The 18,495-nt window shown below is 51.2% G+C and overlaps 5 protein-coding genes across 5 annotated transcripts; 3 read left to right on the top strand and 2 right to left on the bottom strand.

Moving 5' to 3' along the window:
* Positions 1-100: 100 nt before the first annotated feature.
* COCSUDRAFT_48180 (hypothetical protein) lies at positions 101-5,030 on the top strand (the record flags this gene model as incomplete). The annotated part of the gene is made up of 8 exons (XM_005646087.1): positions 101-455; positions 582-676; positions 803-857; positions 988-1,977; positions 2,128-2,274; positions 2,646-3,708; positions 4,152-4,245; positions 4,515-5,030. 6 exons carry the CDS (start codon positions 101-103, stop codon positions 3,080-3,082), a joined length of 2,079 nt encoding a protein of 692 aa, XP_005646144.1. The 3' UTR covers positions 3,083-3,708; positions 4,152-4,245; positions 4,515-5,030.
* Positions 5,031-5,801: 771 nt separating this feature from the next.
* Positions 5,802-7,866, bottom strand: COCSUDRAFT_33717 (hypothetical protein). Its single transcript, XM_005646088.1, has 4 exons — positions 7,716-7,866; positions 7,500-7,589; positions 7,289-7,354; positions 5,802-7,077 (listed from the first exon to the last, which is right to left on the bottom strand). Exons 1-4 carry the CDS (start codon positions 7,860-7,862, stop codon positions 6,118-6,120), a joined length of 1,263 nt encoding a protein of 420 aa, XP_005646145.1. The 5' UTR covers positions 7,863-7,866; the 3' UTR covers positions 5,802-6,117.
* Positions 7,867-9,366: 1,500 nt separating this feature from the next.
* On the bottom strand, positions 9,367-10,987 carry COCSUDRAFT_30104 (hypothetical protein; the record flags this gene model as incomplete). Its single annotated transcript, XM_005646089.1, has 3 exons — positions 10,770-10,987; positions 10,524-10,618; positions 9,367-10,272 (listed from the first exon to the last, which is right to left on the bottom strand). A coding segment is annotated over exon 3 (900 nt), but the record flags the coding sequence as incomplete, so codon positions are not given.
* Positions 10,988-11,402: 415 nt separating this feature from the next.
* On the top strand, positions 11,403-12,300 carry COCSUDRAFT_17284 (acyl-CoA N-acyltransferase; the record flags this gene model as incomplete). The annotated part of the gene is made up of 5 exons (XM_005646090.1): positions 11,403-11,477; positions 11,556-11,651; positions 11,734-11,786; positions 11,911-12,079; positions 12,226-12,300. 5 exons carry the CDS (start codon positions 11,403-11,405, stop codon positions 12,298-12,300), a joined length of 468 nt encoding a protein of 155 aa, XP_005646147.1.
* A 1,669-nt stretch (positions 12,301-13,969) lies between these two features.
* COCSUDRAFT_37371 (thylakoid lumenal protein) lies at positions 13,970-18,227 on the top strand (the record flags this gene model as incomplete). Its single annotated transcript, XM_005646091.1, has 7 exons — positions 13,970-14,018; positions 17,061-17,206; positions 17,301-17,414; positions 17,499-17,590; positions 17,721-17,793; positions 17,942-18,005; positions 18,112-18,227. 7 exons carry the CDS (start codon positions 13,970-13,972, stop codon positions 18,225-18,227), a joined length of 654 nt encoding a protein of 217 aa, XP_005646148.1.
* Between the last annotated feature and the right edge of the window lie 268 nt (positions 18,228-18,495).

An 18,495-nucleotide genomic window follows, 5' to 3' on the forward strand; every position in this document is an offset into this window, starting at 1 on the left:
GACCGCCATCTTTGCAACGAGACACCTCAATCAGAAAGTCAGCTTCAGCAAGAGCGCCAGCAGATTGCTGGCAGCAGTGCCCAACCTGAACAGGACAGTGATGGCAGCCTCGTATCTCCAGGCCAGTGGACTTCAGGCAGGCCAGACAGCCCAAGGACAGGCGCAGAGGGGCGCCACAGCTGCAGCAGGCGGCATGCAGGGTCCCGCAGCCCCAGAGGCAGAAGCTGCAGGACCTTCGCAAGCGCCACAGCCAGGGATCAGCCGCAGGCAGCTCAGCGCTCAGGGAGCCGAGCAGGACATCGTCCAACGGTGGCTTGCGTTCAGCCTCAAGGCCTCATCCACCGTTGCAGAGCTGAAGCGGTTCCTGCTTGACAGAGGCCAGCGGCCAGTGATCTTCACCAGAAGCGCGCTGCTCGCCAGGGTGGAAGGGCTGCTTAGATTTGAGCATCCAGAAGGTAGCTATCCATGATGGCTGTAACGATCAGCGCCTACACATCTTATGCCTGGCAAATTAATAACATGTCCTCACCATTTCCTCTGGACATCTTATGCGCTGGCAGCTAATGGATGCTGTCATGCAGGTGGACTGGAGCCGAGTGCGGCGGCGGTTGAAGAGATCACAGCCGCTGTTGAGGCCGCAGCCCAACCGGCACGGCAAAGACCAGCAAGGCAGAAGGTGGGCATCTTGTTGAGGATCCTTATGTTTGCATGTGCTTTGTGAACGCCTCTCATCTGTCAAGCTGCTGGTGCAGTGAAAGCGAGTTTGGCTGAACACACTGATTGTAAGTTATTGTTGTTACAGGCGCCGAAGAAGTCACAGCTTCAGATGGAAGCGGCCAAGTCCATTGTTAACAAGGGTGAGTGGGCGCTCTCAGCTGGAAGCTCTGATCACCTGGTGACTGTTGCACACCCGAGAAGGCTTTAACTTCTGCAGATTTGATGGAAGGGAATGATAGCCAGTCAATTGAGGCGCTCACATGTTTGCAGGAGTGAGCAGCGGCCTGCCCGTGGTCAAACTCAAGCAGATTGACGAGTTGCTCTGGACCTTCGACAAGTGCCACTACCTGCCGCAGTTGGGGGAGAGCACTCCCTCGATTGGTGTCGCTCTCTGGGCCGTCACAAGCACGCTGCACCGCGACGGGGAGTTCCCAGCACGCAACTTGTCCCAGTTGGGTCGTGCTGCCAAGGCTCCTGTTGGTTTGGTGCGCGCTGTGCAGCCAGGCAGCGATGGCACCCAGCTGCATATGGAGATATGGTTCCTCGAGGCGCGCGTGCAGACAGATAGCCAGGGGGAGCCCGAGGCAGCGGTGGCAGGGGAAGGCGGTGGGGCACGCGCAGATGTGGAGGGACGGGGTGCAGGAGAGGCAGCCACCGGTGGGGGCGTGCAGGAAGGGCATGGGCGGGGTCGGGGCAGGAAGCGTGGCCGCCGCGGCACAGGCGGGGCGCGTGGCAGCAATCGGCCCAGAAGGGGCAGCCGAGGCAGGCTCAGGCGCCCAACCGCCAGAGCCGCAGAGTTTTGGGGTCCCCCCACTGAGGGCGACGAAGACGAGGTTGGGAACCTCTTCTCTGAGTCAGATGCGGATGACCAGCCAGCGCAGCAGCACAGTGACCCAGCAGAGCCAGAAGGGCAGGCAGAGGGTGTCCTGCCTGAGGCCAGCGAAGTGCCGCCGCAGCCCACAGCTTGTGCGAGCCAGTCGCCGTTGCACGGCTGCTTGCTGGCAGATGAGTCGCCGCAGCCTGTGCCAGTCCCCAACGTGCGGCTGAGCATGCAGGGGCATGCCGCATCGCCGGCCAAAATGGCTGTGCTGGTGATCGACTACCGGCACATTGCAGCGGCCCTCTGTCATCCAAAACGGCTGAAGGTGGCTCTCGGAGGCGCTGCCGGGAGCTCGCCCATGAACGTCGAAGAGGCTGCAACTGGTGTGGCGCTGGCAATGTTGCTGGCTGAGGAGCAGAATGCGGCGCGCGCCGGAGAAGGTGAGGAGCCATCATGGCTCTCTTTGTCCTGGCTTATATGATTCCACTCACAGTGAGTTTCTAAGTTATAATGCCATGCGAATCATACCCCGAAGGTTTATCGACAGGTAATTGTCAGCAATAAGCTGACGACAGGCATGTGTTGTCTAGGTGGGAGTGCTACGGCAGCGGAGCAGTCGCAGTCAGCCTTGGAGCAGTCACCGCTGTCTGGCGCCATGGTCTTCTTTGATCCTGCTCTGGAGCTCGCTGCCGATGAGGAGCCAGCTTCCTCCTACCGCTCTGCAGATGGCCCAGCAGGCATGTACAAAATCCTGCTCTGTCATTCCTGTGAACTTGTCAACTGACTGCTCTCATACGCTGGTGTAGTTGATTTGTTCATGTCTTGTCTCTCAATGCTGAAGTGTCTGCTTGCCCCTTTGCCTGAGCCATGCCTGTCTTTCACGCACCCTGCTCCACATGCTGTGCTTGCCCCTTTGCCTGAGTCATGCCTGTCACTCACGCACCCTGCTACATATGATGTGGTAGAGTGCCGCACCTAAGGGTCATCTGGGTAATACTAACAACAGGAATAAATTTGAGCTTGACATCCTAGCAAGACACTAGGGAAGATATTGCTTGAATGCGGTAATAATCGCGGATTGTAAGCAGCTGTGTGTTGGTGCGCGCAGGTCGACCGTCCCTGGAAGTTTCCTCCCCTGGGATCAACATGGAAGCTGCAATGGGTGTCATCGCAGGGCTGGCATGTCAGCTGAACCCCTCGCCGCAAGCCAGAGGCCATTCGAGCGCGCACAGTGACGTGCAGATTCTGCCAGATGACACAGTCTATGTCCTAACAGATGACAGGAGGATAGTGGGGACGGCAGAGGTGGTGCATATTGGGCCTGGCACACGGTTCCACGGTGCTGAGCTTGAGGGGTTTGGTGTTATTTGCGGGCTCACCATCACAGACGCAACTGGGGCTGGACACCAGAAGGCATGGTTGAGCGACACAGATGAAGTCAGAGCAGGCAGAACACCCTTGGAAGCAATTGGGGGCAATCAGATGGTGGCAGTTCCCGAGAGGTGCCTTCGCTTTCTGAGGCGCCCACCGGCGGCTGGAGAGTGACTTGCAATGTGATCTTTGCACTTTCAAGCTAAGTCAGTTTCAAGCTTAGTCAGAATTGGCGTGTGAGCATGACGCAAATGTAGCATCAATTTTTTTTATGTCCTAAATTTGATATTGCAATGAGGACTGTAGTAGGTTGTGACCAAGTCTGCCTCACTACAAGGCGTTGCACATCCATGCGCTCTACGCAACTAATATTAGTCACTCACTTGTCCCTCTCTGCACATGTGCGCAACAATCATGACGGTAACCAGATATCATGCATGTAACAATCTGTAAGGTAATTTTGCTCCCGGTTGCCTCACATGCTCAACCTTCGAATCTGAAGTGGCCAGTGGGATGGAGCACTTCTGCTTGAAGACAGAGCACTGCTGCTGACCGCCACAAGGTAGTGGCGGTGGAGGGCAAGAAAATAAATCCCCTGAGCCTATCTTATAATATTATTAACCCCATCTGTCATTGAGCAGCCTGGCTCGTTCTTGCTGTTTCTCTACGATGTCGGTGTCGAAATCCACTCACATAGAATGTTGAACGTGGAAGAATTGCTACAAGATTCTTCTCAGCATCATCGCACTTCTTGGTCGCTGCATAAAGACACACGGCATGTCACATCAGATGGCGCAAAGGTGATGCCCTTATCTTGCCGGCACCCACGCTATGGTACACGCACGCGATGTGTATCAATCAAATGTGCCACAAGCGACAGAATTGGGGTGTCAATTTGCTGCACAGCGTGGGTGCCCCTCCTTGATGGGCACATCTCTTTACATCGAGCAGCCATCTGAGATCGCCAGGGTTGAGGACGTGCTGTCCGTGCAGCACGCACTCAGCGTCAATATTTAGACTCTTTCAATATTGATTATTGATGGTATTCTTGTGAAAGAGTCTCTTGACCGGCCCTGTAGGTATCGCACGCTATGAAGAGGCTTTTGCAGTCCAGGGTTGGGGCAGCACACCTCTGAACATAGGACCTGCCACCTTTGTAATCTTGCTCAAACGAAACCCTGAAATGCCTTCTCGAAGAGTGTGGTTTTCGAAATTCCTTCAAGCACCACGGCTGTGTGTGCAGGAAACCTAGTAATCTTCAACCACTGAACTTCCTTGAAGGCGGGAGCCATGCATGCACACACCGCCCTCATTCACTGGGCACTGGTCATGTACAGGTGAGATCTCAGGAAAGCAAGAGTATGATCCAAGTGTAGAAGTGCTGTAGAAATCGGGTTGAAGCCGCGGGCCAAAGCCTTGGAGCCTTAAGCATCATGCTGATGATCATAATGATGCCATCGGGTCAGTACTAGTATAAATGGCGTAAGGCTACCCATTAAGAGATTCCAGTGGGACCACCGTCGAACATTATAACCTGAGAGAAATTTCTTTAAAGCATCAAGCATCTCGAGATGTGCTCATGAGCAACGCATGTCTTGTGCTGCAGGTGCAACCCATGCCATGCCCGTGGCCAGTGGGCACGTACACATGTGCATCAACGTTTCAGGCAATTGCAAGTTGCCACAATGGCTACCCAACACCGGTGTTGGTAGCAAGTGAATAGTGGGTACCCACTAGTTATTTGCCACACCATTGCCCTCAGTGTACTCTTAAAAAGCAATCACTCAATTATAACTAGAAGGCGCCTCTACAGTGTAATATTGTTGTCAATAGATCAGATTGATATTATTGTTGCATTCATTTATTTTATATTTAATTATATTGAACAAGCTCGGCTCGCAAGGCTTCAAGCCTTGTTGCTCCAATTGGTCAAATATATGCATTATTCTTTTTTATCTGATAATTCTTGCAAAGCAGAATTAAAGCCACTGCAAATATTAAGGCTTGAAACTCGAATTCACAATGTGGAGATAAAGTCCATGCAATGGGTGACTCGTTAAACATTAATTGAAGCTGAAGGGCTAATTGGCTTCTGATAAATATTTTAATATCATGGTCATTTATTTGGATGGTCCAAACAAGCTGTCGACATGAGAATGATCACTCACAGGCTTGCATGGACACTAAAGTCCCCCCAGGTTTTGGTAGAAAGTGAAGCCAATGACGGTACTGCAACATGCTCAGCCTATAGGTAGCTAACCAGATATTTACTATAATTACACCTTGAGGATCTGGTCCAGAGTCACATGCATGCCATATGGGCGCATGTTGCCGACTGTTGACATGACCTCTCCAAGAGTCATCAAAAAATCACATTATGACAGACATATCTTCTTAGAACCAATACAAATCTTTTGAAGACTGAAGGTCTTTATTGTCATTAATGGTGGGCAGTGGGTCATGGCCTTCCTCTAACTAAGGAAGCTTCACAACCTGGCAGGCAATCTTTCTAAGTAGCAATTCTTGTCAAGGTTCATACTGTTCATTTTTTGGCTGCTGGCAGTCAACATGCTATTAACTATTAACAACGTGGACACCTGTACATATATACAAATTTTAAGTATTAATACTAATATTAATTTGTAGTATTAGCCGTATAATTTTATCATAATATTATGATATGCTGCCAAAAATAAAATTCAACGAATTTAATTTGGTGGACCTTCATCAAAGTTTTAAAAACATGACAGGGACACCTCCATTCACGACAGGCATTGATCACATTTTGACACTTATATGAGATAGAGAGAGGCACTGCTCAGAGCTACATGAATTGCAAGAGTTGCAGGAAGTTTCAATAGGCTGCCTTTCGCTTGAACAACTGATAATTTTTAACAGCAATGCATATTTACATTAACAACATAAGAAGCTGGCACTCTGTGTTAATTATTTGCTTTAAGTGTGTGGAGAGAACAAGCTGCTAAGAGATCTTGAGATTTTTGAGCCAATTGGCAGATGATTCCACAGCGCACTCCCTTCCCAAAAAGGATCTGATGAATTGTAGAACAATCAGATTACTGTACTCTATAGAAGATTACTGTACTCTATATAGAAGCTACTGACTTTCAAAGTTTGAAACAGCATCGAGAACATCAAAATTGGCAGACAAGGCGAGATGCTCATTGCCAAATTTTCAAATGTGCCAATATTTATGTGTCCTCATCATCGCCGCCGCTGCTGTCTGAGGAGGCATCGGACCGCGCATCCTGCCAGTCCGAGTCGGAGCTGGTGCCGCTGTCCAGGTTTGTGAGGTCGGCGTGCAGCGCTTCCACAGCATTGCCTGCCATGCCGCCCAAGTGCTGATACTGTTCAAGCTTGGAGAGGAGCACCACCTGCTGCCCGAGCTGGAAAGCTTCAAGGGCTGCATGCACACCCGCCTCCCCCAGCTCCGCCGCATGGGGAACTTGTCGGGCGCTGGGCAGGCGGCGCTCTCCCCTCCCAGCGGCTTGCTGCACTTGCTGGGCGTAGTGCTCATAAAACACTACCATATCCCTGGCCTCACGCCGCACGATGGTCATCTCTTCGGAGCACCGCTTCAAGCGCTCCTGCTGCTCCGCCAGCGCGGCCAGTTTCCTAGCCAGCAACCCTGCCTGAGCAGATTGTCGCTGCCACGGCAATGTGTCTGCCGCGAGCAAGCCAGGGGCGGTCAAGCGCTGGCAGTCATACTGCGCTCCCTGATAGTCCCCAGGGGCGGCATGCCAGCGCCGCAGCTGAAGGATGTCATCGCTGACTTTGGACACGATGGCTTCCATCTGGCGCCGCAACCGCTTCAGGCTAGTGCGCTCACGATATGCCGCTGTCTCCAGCTGTCTCTGTAGGGCGTAGTAATCCACGAACCTGGCTGCAATGGAAGCATGTAGCTGCTGAATCATGAACCTCTTCCGCTGACCCCCTATCTCCTGGTACAACCGGTCTGCCTCCACCCACCGCAGCTGTACCCGGTGCCTGCGCTCCCACGCTGCCAGCTTGCCCTCAAGGACTCGGCGGTGCTCATGCCGCATTTGCTCGGAGAGCGATTGCTGCCCCTCAGCTGCGAGAGTCACACTGCCACCCAGCGCGTACAACTCCTCCAAGCAGCCTTGGTAGTGGTGCTCCCATGTAAGACGGGCCTGCGAGTAAGAATCCTGACATCAGTGATTCATGCATCTTTATGTATCTTCCAAAGGTGTGCATCCCATTTGCTCTTTACAAAAACTCCACCAGTATGCACATCCTGTCATGTCTTGTCCTGTCATGTCATAAGTCACATGTCAAATGTCCTATCATGTCATATGAACAAGCACCAGTACAGCCAACTGAAGGTGCAGAGTGGAGCAGCACCGGGATGGTGGGCGCGCTTGTTGATGCCCCCTCAGACGATGTCTGCCGCTGCTCCCGGGCAGACCCCTGCGTGCAAAACAAACAATCTGCTTGCATACTTTCTTCTGAGGCAGCTCTTTACTCTGAGTCCTCTGAGCACCTCCTTCTCACTAGCATACCCATTGATACTTATTCCATGCTAGAGAAGAGCCTTCAAAAAGGACCAACACACCTCTGCTTCGTCACTTGCGCCTGCACCAGCGCCGCCTTGGAGAGGATCCTGGCCTGCCGGTGATGGGACGCCTCCTGAGCCACCGCCACCCTGCACCTGATTCATCAGCCAATAAGCGAGCATGCAAAGCATTGCAGACTGCAGGATATATCAAGATGGCATCTCCCCAGAGAATCAGTAGAGACAGGTGCAGCAACTAGGAGGGGTGCATTTTACCTGCAACTCGGGGGCTTTGATTTGGGCAATCTCCTGCTTGAGGGCCCCCGTGGACTGCCGCAGTTGTGCCAGCAGTCGAGCAGCCCTCCTATGCCACTCAAGCAGCTGCTTGGGCAACCTGCGCTCCTTTTTTCGCTGCCAAGCCATCGCCTGCACATGGACCAACATTGTCACTTCTCGCACCTACAGGGTTACAAACTGCAACATCGAGCAAGGCTACAAGAGCTTGCATCATATGAAAGGAGAACTCACCAGGTCCGTCATGTAGTCCTCCCGCGTGGCAGTCGCCATGCGCTTCAAGATGTGTGCAAATTTCCTGTAATGTGCCCAAGCCTGTTCAATGTTGTCACCAAAGGAGTTTCCTGCCGCTAGCATGCGGCGGGCGCCATACTTTTCTTGGCATGCCGGAATGTGAGCCTTCACATGCCACGGCCCCACTGCCAGGCCAGGCATACCCTCCACGTTTCCTTGAACCATCCTGCCAGCACAACACATCACCATTCAAAGGGGACGCTGCTGTGCACTCCGACGAATCCACACACTCATAGCATGACTAGTACTAGACACTAGGAGTGAAATTGTTCCATGCAATAATTGTACAGGGCACATCTTGACGTAAACGCCAGGCATGATGGACGAAAGATTATACCTTCGCCAATATGGGTCAAACTGGCAAGCAATGTCAATGAAGAAGTACTTCAGATCCTTGCCCTCCTCAGGCTTGAACTCCTTCAGCAGACGCTGCAGGAGCAACTCGTAGTAAACAAAGCACTCCGGTGTGAACAGGTTTGCCGCCACGAGAACATACCCGTGGCGGCAAACTGCTGCTGCCACGCCCTACGCACAAGCACATGCGGGAGTGTCAGACCGGCTCCAAAGCACCAGCACATCTTCTTGTTACACGCTTTCCTGCCAAGCAAGGTACATCCTGCAGAGCTGCAATTTAAGGCTGCCATAACCCTACCCCTTGTTGAACTCGCCAGATCCAAGCAAGACCCAATCAACCGTGGGCATGGTATTCAGTATTTTTACCACCTGAAGCAAGGCACGCTAGGGTGCTGCCAAGTATTACCCTTGCCAGCCGGGGCCAGGAAAAAAAGAGAAAAAAATCATGGATATATGAGATGCATGCCAACATCAGTAAGCGCAACAAGATCCCAGAAAAATGCGAGGAGACTCACTTGCACATATAGGCGCAGCTGCGTGTCTGAGGCGGTTGGCGTGGCAGCAACGAACTGAGAGCAGACCGGCCGCTCCAGCGCCGCCGGGTCCAAGGCCTTCCGTTGAGCGAGCAAGGCCTTCACCTCTTCATCAGCAATGAAGGGGCTATAGGGCAGCTTCGGCTGCAGGAAATCAGAGGCTTTGCCCGCCGCCCTGAGCTGCGTGAGTCCCAGGCAGGCGTCAGCAATGGCTGCCACGCAAGTGCGAAAGCAGCAAGGACACTGCACAGTGGGGCCCCCGGAGGCACGACTGTCCAGAGATTCCTGGGTCGCCGGGCCCACCTCAGCTGCATCTCTGCCAGTTTGAGCCGCGAGGCTGCCTGCTTCCATTTCTGGTGGCGATGACGACGCTGCTGCTTCCCTCTGAGTGTTCTCCTGGGGCGGCGGCGGCTGGCCGAGCTGCAAGTCTGAGTCACCGCTGAGCCCTGCCTCCGAACAGATGGGCTGCACGCCAAGCCTGTTGAGGTCATGTGTGGCGATGTCCATTCTGCGCCACTGTCTGACCGCCACTGGGAGGTTCCTCCAGATATTTTTGGGCAGGCCACTCAGTTGCCCGTACGGCACACAGCCGTTCCTGACGTGCACCTCCTCCAGGGCGCTAGTCCAGGCGACCATTGAGGTTGGGCTGGCGAGGCTGAGCTCATGCGTCTGCAACATGAGCGCTCCAGAGTAGTAAACCAGCGGCCTCTGTGGCGTTGCAGGAAAGCATCCCATGCTCACAGGATCGACTGTGAAGGCGGCACTGCACCCGCCACACCTGAATGCTGGGGGGCTGACCTCTGTCCTGCCGCTGATCGAGACATACACAAGCCTGCTGATCGTCTCCACCTGCTCCCACACTGATCCCACCCTCCCAGCCTGACTGCATGGACTGCAAGCGGGCAGGGCTGCTCTGGCAGCTGTCAAAAACTCTGCCTGCAGCTGCTGCTTCAGTGCTGCTTGGCGTGCAGGCTGACCAGCTTGGAAACATGTGTTCCTGAATACATTGTCATCAAAGCACGCATCCCATGCTTGGTGCAGCCGTCTATTATCCTCTTGAGCTGCCTGTTTCCGCAGACGCCGGCGTGAGGGCGGAGGCTGATAATAGGCAGCAGCGGCTTCTCCATCTCCATCTGCAAAGCCATCCTGCTGTTCTTCCTGCTGAGCTGTGTTTCTTGCAGGGATCCGCCAGGATGGAAGGGCGCTGGCCGGCCTCCGGGGTCCCCTCGGTGCAGATGTTGCCACAGTGCTGCCTAGGTTCCTCCCAAATCTGCGGCCTGGCTGCAGCAGAGCAGGAGTGTCGGCTGATGGTATCACCTTGACACTGACCCTCCACCTCTTGTTCCTGACCATTCGTCCTGCATGAAGTCATCACACAACGGTTTCTGCAAGTGATCCACCAGGACATTAAAGGAATGAGAAGTACATCAGCAGCATGCCTTCTAGTACAAGTGATACAACTATCCTTACAAGCACCTGGGCTACTTGCTACTCTTTGGGGTGCACAGTCCTCTCCAGATGCTCCTCATCAGATTGGCATTCCAAGCAAAGCCAGGTCAGGGCAGACACCCACGGCTACTCACAGCAGCAGAGGGATCGTAACGCTCACCAGAACAATTGAACTTGATGTTGGTTTAGATTGTAGACGACTTCAGTGTCTGTCCGGTGCATCAGTGCTCAATTCAGGTGAACGCTCTGTGTTGCCTGCACGCATTTCATTTCAAGGAATTGGCTTGGCAGGGCATGCAGTCACTACGAAAGAAGTAGACATGCACGTCGATGGTCGTGACATTCGATTAGCTGAGTCCAAACAAGTCAAGGATGGGGATGCCAAAAAACCGGCAAAAGTGCGAACCTCACATGGCCAGCGACAGAAGACTTCAAGAATTCGTTTAAATTACTCCCATAAACATTTGCGGCCGTCCCACCCCCCTTTCAAATCCTACTTTGCAACGGTAACCTGGCAAATGGCATTGCTGTCTTCGCAGAAACGAGTAGCGCACGATCCTATAGATACAGGCTTGACCGAAATAATTAGCTTGACGGAGGTACTATGCAATGCTGAGATTGTTGTAGGTAAATCTGAAGGATGTGCAGCATTGCTTTTGTTATTGCACGCCCCGAAGGGGCGTGCTCAGAAAGAGAGCCAAATCCACTAATGTAGTGGAGTGCATGTCCACTAAAGTAGTGGATTTTGCCCGACAGAGTAGGATGGCTTCCGAGACTTGAGAAGCTTCCCATGTTGAGCTTAAATTTGAGAACAGGCGTGTGCAAGTTAGGGATTGAATCGTTGAATGAAAGTTTGTGAATTTGTTACTATTTTAGGTGAATTTTTTGGGGTTATTTGACACCTTTGTCGGCCTCCTGTCGAGGTACCAAGCGCACACACTTGATCTGAGCGATCGGGTTCCACAAGTATCGGTATCAGCTTTGCCCTTCTGAATATCTCTGTGTCAGATAGTTGTCAGAAGTTGTCACATCCATTGTCATGGACGCCCGTGTCAGAAGAGCTACTCTACAGGACCAAGCAGTCGTCAGTCAATATAACATTGCTATGGCCAAGGTGCGCCGTGAGATGTCAGGGTGTTGCAGATAATGACGTCTCGCCATATTCAATTTGTTGACCCCCATCATGGCACAGGAGACTGAGGACTTGGAGCTTGATGAGAAAACCGTTCAAGCAGGTGTTCAGGCCATTCTTAGCGATCCAGCGAAAGGAACATACTTCCTGCTCGAGGTTGGTTTCATATTTTGTGCAAGGCAATGTTGGACACAGCTCCAGGACACTGCTAACCTTCTGTATCCCTTGCTTGCGCCAGGAAGGTGGGAAGATTGTTGCCCAGCTGATGATTACCTATGAATGGAGCGACTGGTGAGGCACACCCTAAATAATGGGGACGATGTGCGACAGACCCCTATGAAACATAACATGCATTGCTGTCAGTGGCACCAGAGATCTGGCAATTTGGGCTCAGAGCTATCATGCCGTCTTGCAGGCGAAATTCCCAGATATGGTGGGTACAGAGTGTCTATGTGCATCCAGATCATCGCCGCAGAGGCCTCTATAAGGCCTTGTACAGGCACATTCAGACCTGCGCCGCTGCAGAGAAGGCATGTGGCGTCAGGCTTTATGTTGATGTTGGCAACAACCGTGCACAACAAACGGTGGGTTCTCCTCCTATTTTAACTTTTTGGTATCCTGTCTTGCCTTGACATTTCTGCACAATCACAGGATGCAAAATTCTGCCAAGGTCTGATCTGCCTGTTGCCAGCCCATTGTTGGATTTTACTTGCTTCTGTGGTGAATGCAGTACAAATCACTTGGAATGACCAGCCACTACCTGGTGTTCGAGGACATGGCACTGACAAATGGCAGCTCTGAATAATTTACAATATGCGCTTCTTAAAGATTGATATGAGACCAACATGCATGCACCGCCTGCTATGAGCTATGGCCTCAAAATTCTGGGTTTCATGCCTTTCTTGGAACAAATCATCAGTGTAAAGGGTAATCTGCAGCGTGTTTATCTTTGCAAATTCTTGGAGTTTACTACTGGAGTTTACATTACTCTATTACTCTAGTTACAGTGTAGTACATGTCACTCCATTGCTATCATGTTCCCCCTCTTCAGCTGATTTGAGAATATGGTCTGAACCTCTGTGCCAGTCTTGGCACAAATTATATGGATGCGAGACTTGCACTTACGGTAGATGTCTGTGTGACGAGTCACCACAAGAACTGGTCCATCGCTGATGCCAGGAATGCAAGGGTGCCACCTGATATAAAAAGCAAGCGTTTCACACGTTGCTGCCTTGGTCCCCGCTGTAATCTGCTACTGTGCACTGCGCAACTTACACACCCTCAACATCACACACCATGGCAAATGTCCATTTTCCCCACGCACCTGACATCCCATGGGAGCAGGTCTTCATGGATGTCCCATGAGGCAGCAACCCGAAGGAATTCTCCTGGATTATCGCCCAATGGCCCCTTGTACATGAGCACCTAGATCACAGTCATCAATGACGTTTGTTTCTTATATCTTTAGTCTGAGAGATGCTCACGTATGAGCAGACGTAGAAAAATGAAGCTATGCAGTTCTGCATGCCCTGACAAGAAATATCGTGGTCTGCAGGACAACAGGGTACCTCATTGGTTAGACTTGTCACAAAGAGATTGCCCTCATTGTCAAAGCTGAGGCCAGAAGGCCTGCACAGACGCTCGTCTGACCCGTCGATGGATCCACAAAATTTTTCAATGCCGCAGTGCCGCCCTGGAGTCAGTGAGCAAGTGCACCTTCTTCAGCAGTGTGTGTCAGTCTGTGTTTTCCTGACAGCATTGCTCCAGTCAAGGGAGAAAGTGTTGTACAACCAAATTGGCCACAAGGGTGCCCAGAGACAGCCTCAATACCTTGCTCATCAAGCTTCACCACCATGACAAAGCCTTTTCTACGGCGCAGTGGTAAATCACCCAGAACCTGCAAAAAGAGGAAAATGCCCCAAGCTAGAGGGTTGAAAATTTATTGTCCCACCATCTGGTCTTGAGTTGATCAGAACAGACTTCTCAGTGAACACTGTGATACTGCTGTTTGAAGCTGCTAGATTGACACAGTGGAGTGGCACAATTTACCTCATACTCCTCCTCCATGGCAACATAGAGATTACCATCTGGACCTGCGACACCGAATCCCCAACCTCATTACAGAGTCGATTTAGAGTACATCTCCTCGCGCTTCAATAGATTAGCTATATCAAATTTCACGCACCTGTGACCATTCCCCAGGGTACATGAGCCCTTGTATGCTCTTGTTGCCCATGCACTACCGTGTACATTGTCACGGGAGACAAGGACTTCGGGTCATAGATGTACTGCCCTGTGTCTGTGTCCCATGCAAATCTTGCAATCACACCGGGTGTTGCGCTGCATCATCAGAATTTGCTTATTATGCATTGTCAGCCTCTAAAGATCACGCCTTTTACCACCATTCCTGAGCATCGGGCTATTCTGAACACCCGACAAGTAAAGTTTTGGTAAAGACGCACCATGCCACATGCATGCAGTCTTTTGTGAAGCAGATGCCTTCTGGAGTTGCGCAGAAGTCAGGTAGTTTCACAGCGACGCGTCGGAAGACAAGGCCTGCGCCCCTAAATTGTAAAACATACTTTCCCTGCACGTGCCACGCACTGCCGTCTGGTCAGTGATGGTGCACCCCAGGGGTGGTCAGCCGGTAGCTGGCTTGGCATCCAGACTCACCTTGTATTGGCAGACATAGTAATCACCATCATCAGGTGACAGAGCAACACCAGTCGGCCAGAACCTGTTTAATTTCTCATTCCTTCGCAGGGGCCTGTTTTGCACCCTGGCTGAATGCAGGACATGCCCGGACTTGGGACAAATGTCCAGGATAGCATTAGTATCGGATGCAACGACTATCAACCTCGCCTTGAACCTCAGAGTTTCAGCAGACAAAATGCTTTTGAAGTCGCGGCAGACTGCCGACAGCTGCGAATGAAAACAGTGGTAATTAGCCTAATAGGCCAGGAAATATCCTGACATACTATTGTATTTCTTAAAGCAGGCGCAAATCATACATATTATATTTTTGCTAATCTAGTCTTTGAGATGATCCCATGAAGTCTCAAGCAGTTTATAGGCAAAGCTTGAAATGCTACTAATGCTCCTACAGATGTTGCCAGACCTGTAATGCCTCGCGTCGAGTGAGGTTTCTAAAGATCAGTTCCGAAACGTCACTCGAGAGCAGGGTTTGGAGGGATGTCATGGGCATTGTAAGGCCTGCTTGGCAACCACAAGAATCTTGGCATAGCGTGATGCCCTTCAGATCGTCATTGACAATGGCATTTGGTTCTACAATGGGATCTGAAAGAAGAAGGGCAATTTGGCCGAGAAAGGCATCGAAAGACGTATGAGGACATACCCTGCCGTGTGGTTTCCTCCGACATAATTGCATCTTGGTGGAGAATCACTCCTTCTCTGGTCAGCCATACTCCAATTTTCCTACTATCGAATAAGTCGAGACCCTCACTGTTGCTTATAGTGGCTTAGGATGTACCCAACAGCCTACAGCAAGTCCATTCCAAACCTGCTTGTAGTTGTGAAAGACTTTTAGATGCTTGTAGCATGAAAATCGAGCACCTAAATATAGCTAAGCTTATAGAAATTGATGGAATATTTTCGTAAATTCAAAAGCTACGTCCTTGGGGAGGTAAGTGCACGGTCACCTTGGACAGTCCTAGTCAATGGTCACGAAAGTTTGGAGCAAGGAGTAATTGTCGAACAAGAATAAACTTTTTGTATTCCATGCCCACAGGACCTGTCGACTGCGCGGACTAGCACATCAGGGTTCCCTGAGGCTACATATTCTCCTGGGGCATCTGCACAGGATTCAGCAGCAACAAGGCAGACAGCCAGGCAGCAGCCAGTCTTGCAGAACGCTGGCCTAGGCTCACAGGGTGGAGTTCAGGTTTGCATGCAGCCCCAGCGTTGCAAAAAAAGCGATGCATTGAATTAAAGATGCTGATAATAGACTCGTCATCACTCAAGGGGCAAATTCTTCAGCTCTGGACCATTTTGCCTAGTGCGAGACAGGCGTGAGGCTACGGTTGGGTCCCTGACCAATCTCTGATATGGCTGCAGGGCTTAAATTGGTACACGTCCCGATTGAAGCAAGACAGTGATGGTGACGTTGCTGATGAGTTCCTAGAGGAGCAGTCAATAATTGCTGCCAACAATGATCAGCAAACCACAATAAGTGGATCATCGCCAACCCCATTGCAGGTATCTACAGTGTGTCAAAAACTGCAATATTAAGGTGACAGCATGGGTCTTGGTGACATTCAGTCTGACGGATACAGACTTATCTGCAGGTGCAAAAACAGGACCTCAGGAGAGCTTTGCCAGGGAATGTGATTGTCCACAAGGGGGATGTGTTCATTTCCCCCAGAAAGTAATGCTGGCAATCCAGTCTTTGCATAGTGCAGCGTGCAGCGCACTGCGCGCATGTGCAGTCACAATTGTGCACGTGTGCACCGCGCTGTTTCTGTCCAGCGCGGTTCTCACACAGCGAGCCTATCAAGTCTGAAAGACCATCGCTCATGGAGCAGATGGCAAGGGCACTTGAAGCAGGCGCACGTACTGAGAAGACAATAGTCTAGAGAGGCTCACGTGATCTGGGACGCTTTTAAAATGCAGAGTTGTTTTTCTCACAGCTAGTGGGACTCCCAATTCTCTCAAAACTCCCAATTCGGAATTGCGATTGTATGAATATGGTAAGCAAGTTGTACACTCCGAGTGATCTCTATAGATTGTAAGTATATTGGTATCGGCCATCATGTACTATGGCTGCAGGTCATGCCAGGTAGCCAGCGTCGCAGTGACACCTCCAGCCCGGACCAAGAAGTCTTGATCAACATTACATTGCGCATACCGTGACTGCGGCAGTGCTTTGAAGTGGAACTAGGACTCCATCGGACGCGCATGCGCTGAATCAGCTCAGCTGATGCTGTCTCATATGCATGGTGCCACGGCCGCCATGGACACTAGGTCAGATTGCATACAGAGCTCGCAGTCTAATTTGAATAGATCACATGCACGTTGAGCATGTCACGGTGTTCACCGTCATGACTCCAAGTCTCTCGGTGAGAGCTGGCACGCCTAGGCAGGCCTGCCTGGCACGCCGCTAGCACCCGCACGGGCGGCTTGGCATACTCTGAGAGCAATCTTAAAGCTGTCCCAGTTGGGTAAGTGCAGCGGCAGCACAAATGTGGACTCCAATGGAAAATTGTGTCTTGATTGCATGCATCTGTCAAGGCACTGGCCAAGAAGCTGCCTATCGTGGCGCCATGATGACGTCAAAGTGAAGATGAACATATCTTCTTGTCTGTTGGCTCCCAGTTGCAACGAACAGGGCAAATTACGCACAAAGAAGCGCACGTATTGTCAGTATGGCTGCTCCATGCATTACTTCAACCTTGTCCTCCTCGAATTTGACTTTCAGATCCGGCTCATGGAAGTTCAATGGATGTAGGCCTGGAAGGCGCTGTGCACTTCCAGGCGTGGTTCTGGCATCTTCGAACCCTTCTCAAGCGGATGGAGGGGTTTTAAATTGGAAGAACGTCGGAACAGCAGCAGTCTTGAGTGCAGCGTTGTGTTTCAGTCCCCCTGCCATCGCAGATCTGAACAAGTATGAAGCTGCAGCGGGTGGTGAATTCGGGAATGGAACAGCCCAGCAGTATGGAGAAGCAGATTTGAAAGGTCGCGATTTCCATGGCGAGGTGTGCATGCAGAATCTGTTGGAAGGCCTTCTTTGCAAGAAACACATCCTCAGAAAAGTCATTGATGCTGATCTGCAGTGTCCTGATGCTGCAGGACTTGAGGCGCAGCAACTTCACAGCAGCTGATTGCAGAAACTGCAACTTCAAGGACTCAAATCTTCAGGGTGCATACTTCATTAAGAGCGTGGTACCCAAAGCCAACTTTGAGGTATGATTCTGTTGACAGGTTGTCACAACTATTTTAGTGATGCTCCTGTGTGAGGTACATTGCCTCACGTGTCCTGCTCTGCAGAATGCGAATCTGAGTGATGTGCTCATGGATCGGGCGGTACTGAACGAAGCGAACCTCAGGAACGCGAACTTCCAGCGCGCAGTCTTGACAAGGTTGGCTGCTCTCATTGCAAGATAATGGATGCGCTTCTTGCAAGCTTGTAACCAAGCTGACAAGGCAGGCATGCTCTTCAATATTCACAACAAGTCTCAGTTTAAAGTCTACTATTGAATGTGTTTGCAGGAGTGACTTGGGCGGCGCGGACATCAATGGCACCGATTTCACAAACGCTCTGCTCGACAAGACTCAGCAGATAGTGAGTTGCTCACCATGTTTGGCCAGATCTTTAAACACTTCACCATGGCATGAGCAGCTTGCATGTGGACATCCCCCTCTCAAAAGACATCCCCATCTCAAACTTGCAGGGCACAGAAGGAGATTGACCGTTCTTCTCATGCGTGCAGGCACTTTGCCGCTATGCAGATGGCACGAACACAGAGACTGGCGTGGAGACCAGGAAGAGCCTGGGTGAGCTTGCAGTAAGATGCAGATTGGACATTGCGCCCCTGCTCAAAATCTGAAAAGCACTTTGGGGGCATTGATGTCTTCAAACCTCAAAGCTGATTTCCTGCAGGTTGTGGATCGAGGAGGAGATTCAGGGAGTCCAGTCCGAGCAACCCAGAGGGACCGCAGGTTGCAGACGTTGACAAGAAGGCATTTGTCAAAAGCATGCCCATCTACAGGCAATGAAAGTCTCATGCCGCTTGAAACACAGCTGAGGCAGAGGAACAGGGTAGCATTTTATAGTGCATGAGACTTCATACTACTAGCAGATTTGCTCTTTGACTGCTCAAATTTTATTAATAAAAGAAAATTGTTCTGTACCTATATTGCCTCCGAGTAAAGCTGAACGAATGAGTTTACAGGAAGTCTAATGACGCCATGTAATTAATATTGGAGATGTTGTGTGGAGAGCAATAGTTTGCATATGCCCTGCAGCCTGTGACAGCTAAGCTGT

This window comes from Coccomyxa subellipsoidea (genome assembly GCF_000258705.1).
Source record: "Coccomyxa subellipsoidea C-169, whole genome shotgun sequence".
NCBI classification, from domain to species: domain Eukaryota; kingdom Viridiplantae; phylum Chlorophyta; class Trebouxiophyceae; family Coccomyxaceae; genus Coccomyxa; species Coccomyxa subellipsoidea.

What these genes read in the sequence shown, in the direction of transcription:
- COCSUDRAFT_33717 (XM_005646088.1), bottom strand. Translation starts at nt 7,862, where the DNA reads ATGGCTTGGCAGCGAAAAAAGGAGCGCAGGTTGCCCAAGCAGCTGCTT. An exon ending in TCAAAGCCCCCGAGTTGCAG is followed by an intron (nt 7,590 to 7,715) that starts GTAAAATGCACC and finishes AATCAGGTGCAG; the next exon opens with GGTGGCGGTGGCTCAGGAGG. An exon ending in CAAGCGCGCCCACCATCCCG is followed by an intron (nt 7,078 to 7,288) that starts GTGCTGCTCCAC and finishes TCTTACTCGCAG; the next exon opens with GCCCGTCTTACATGGGAGCA.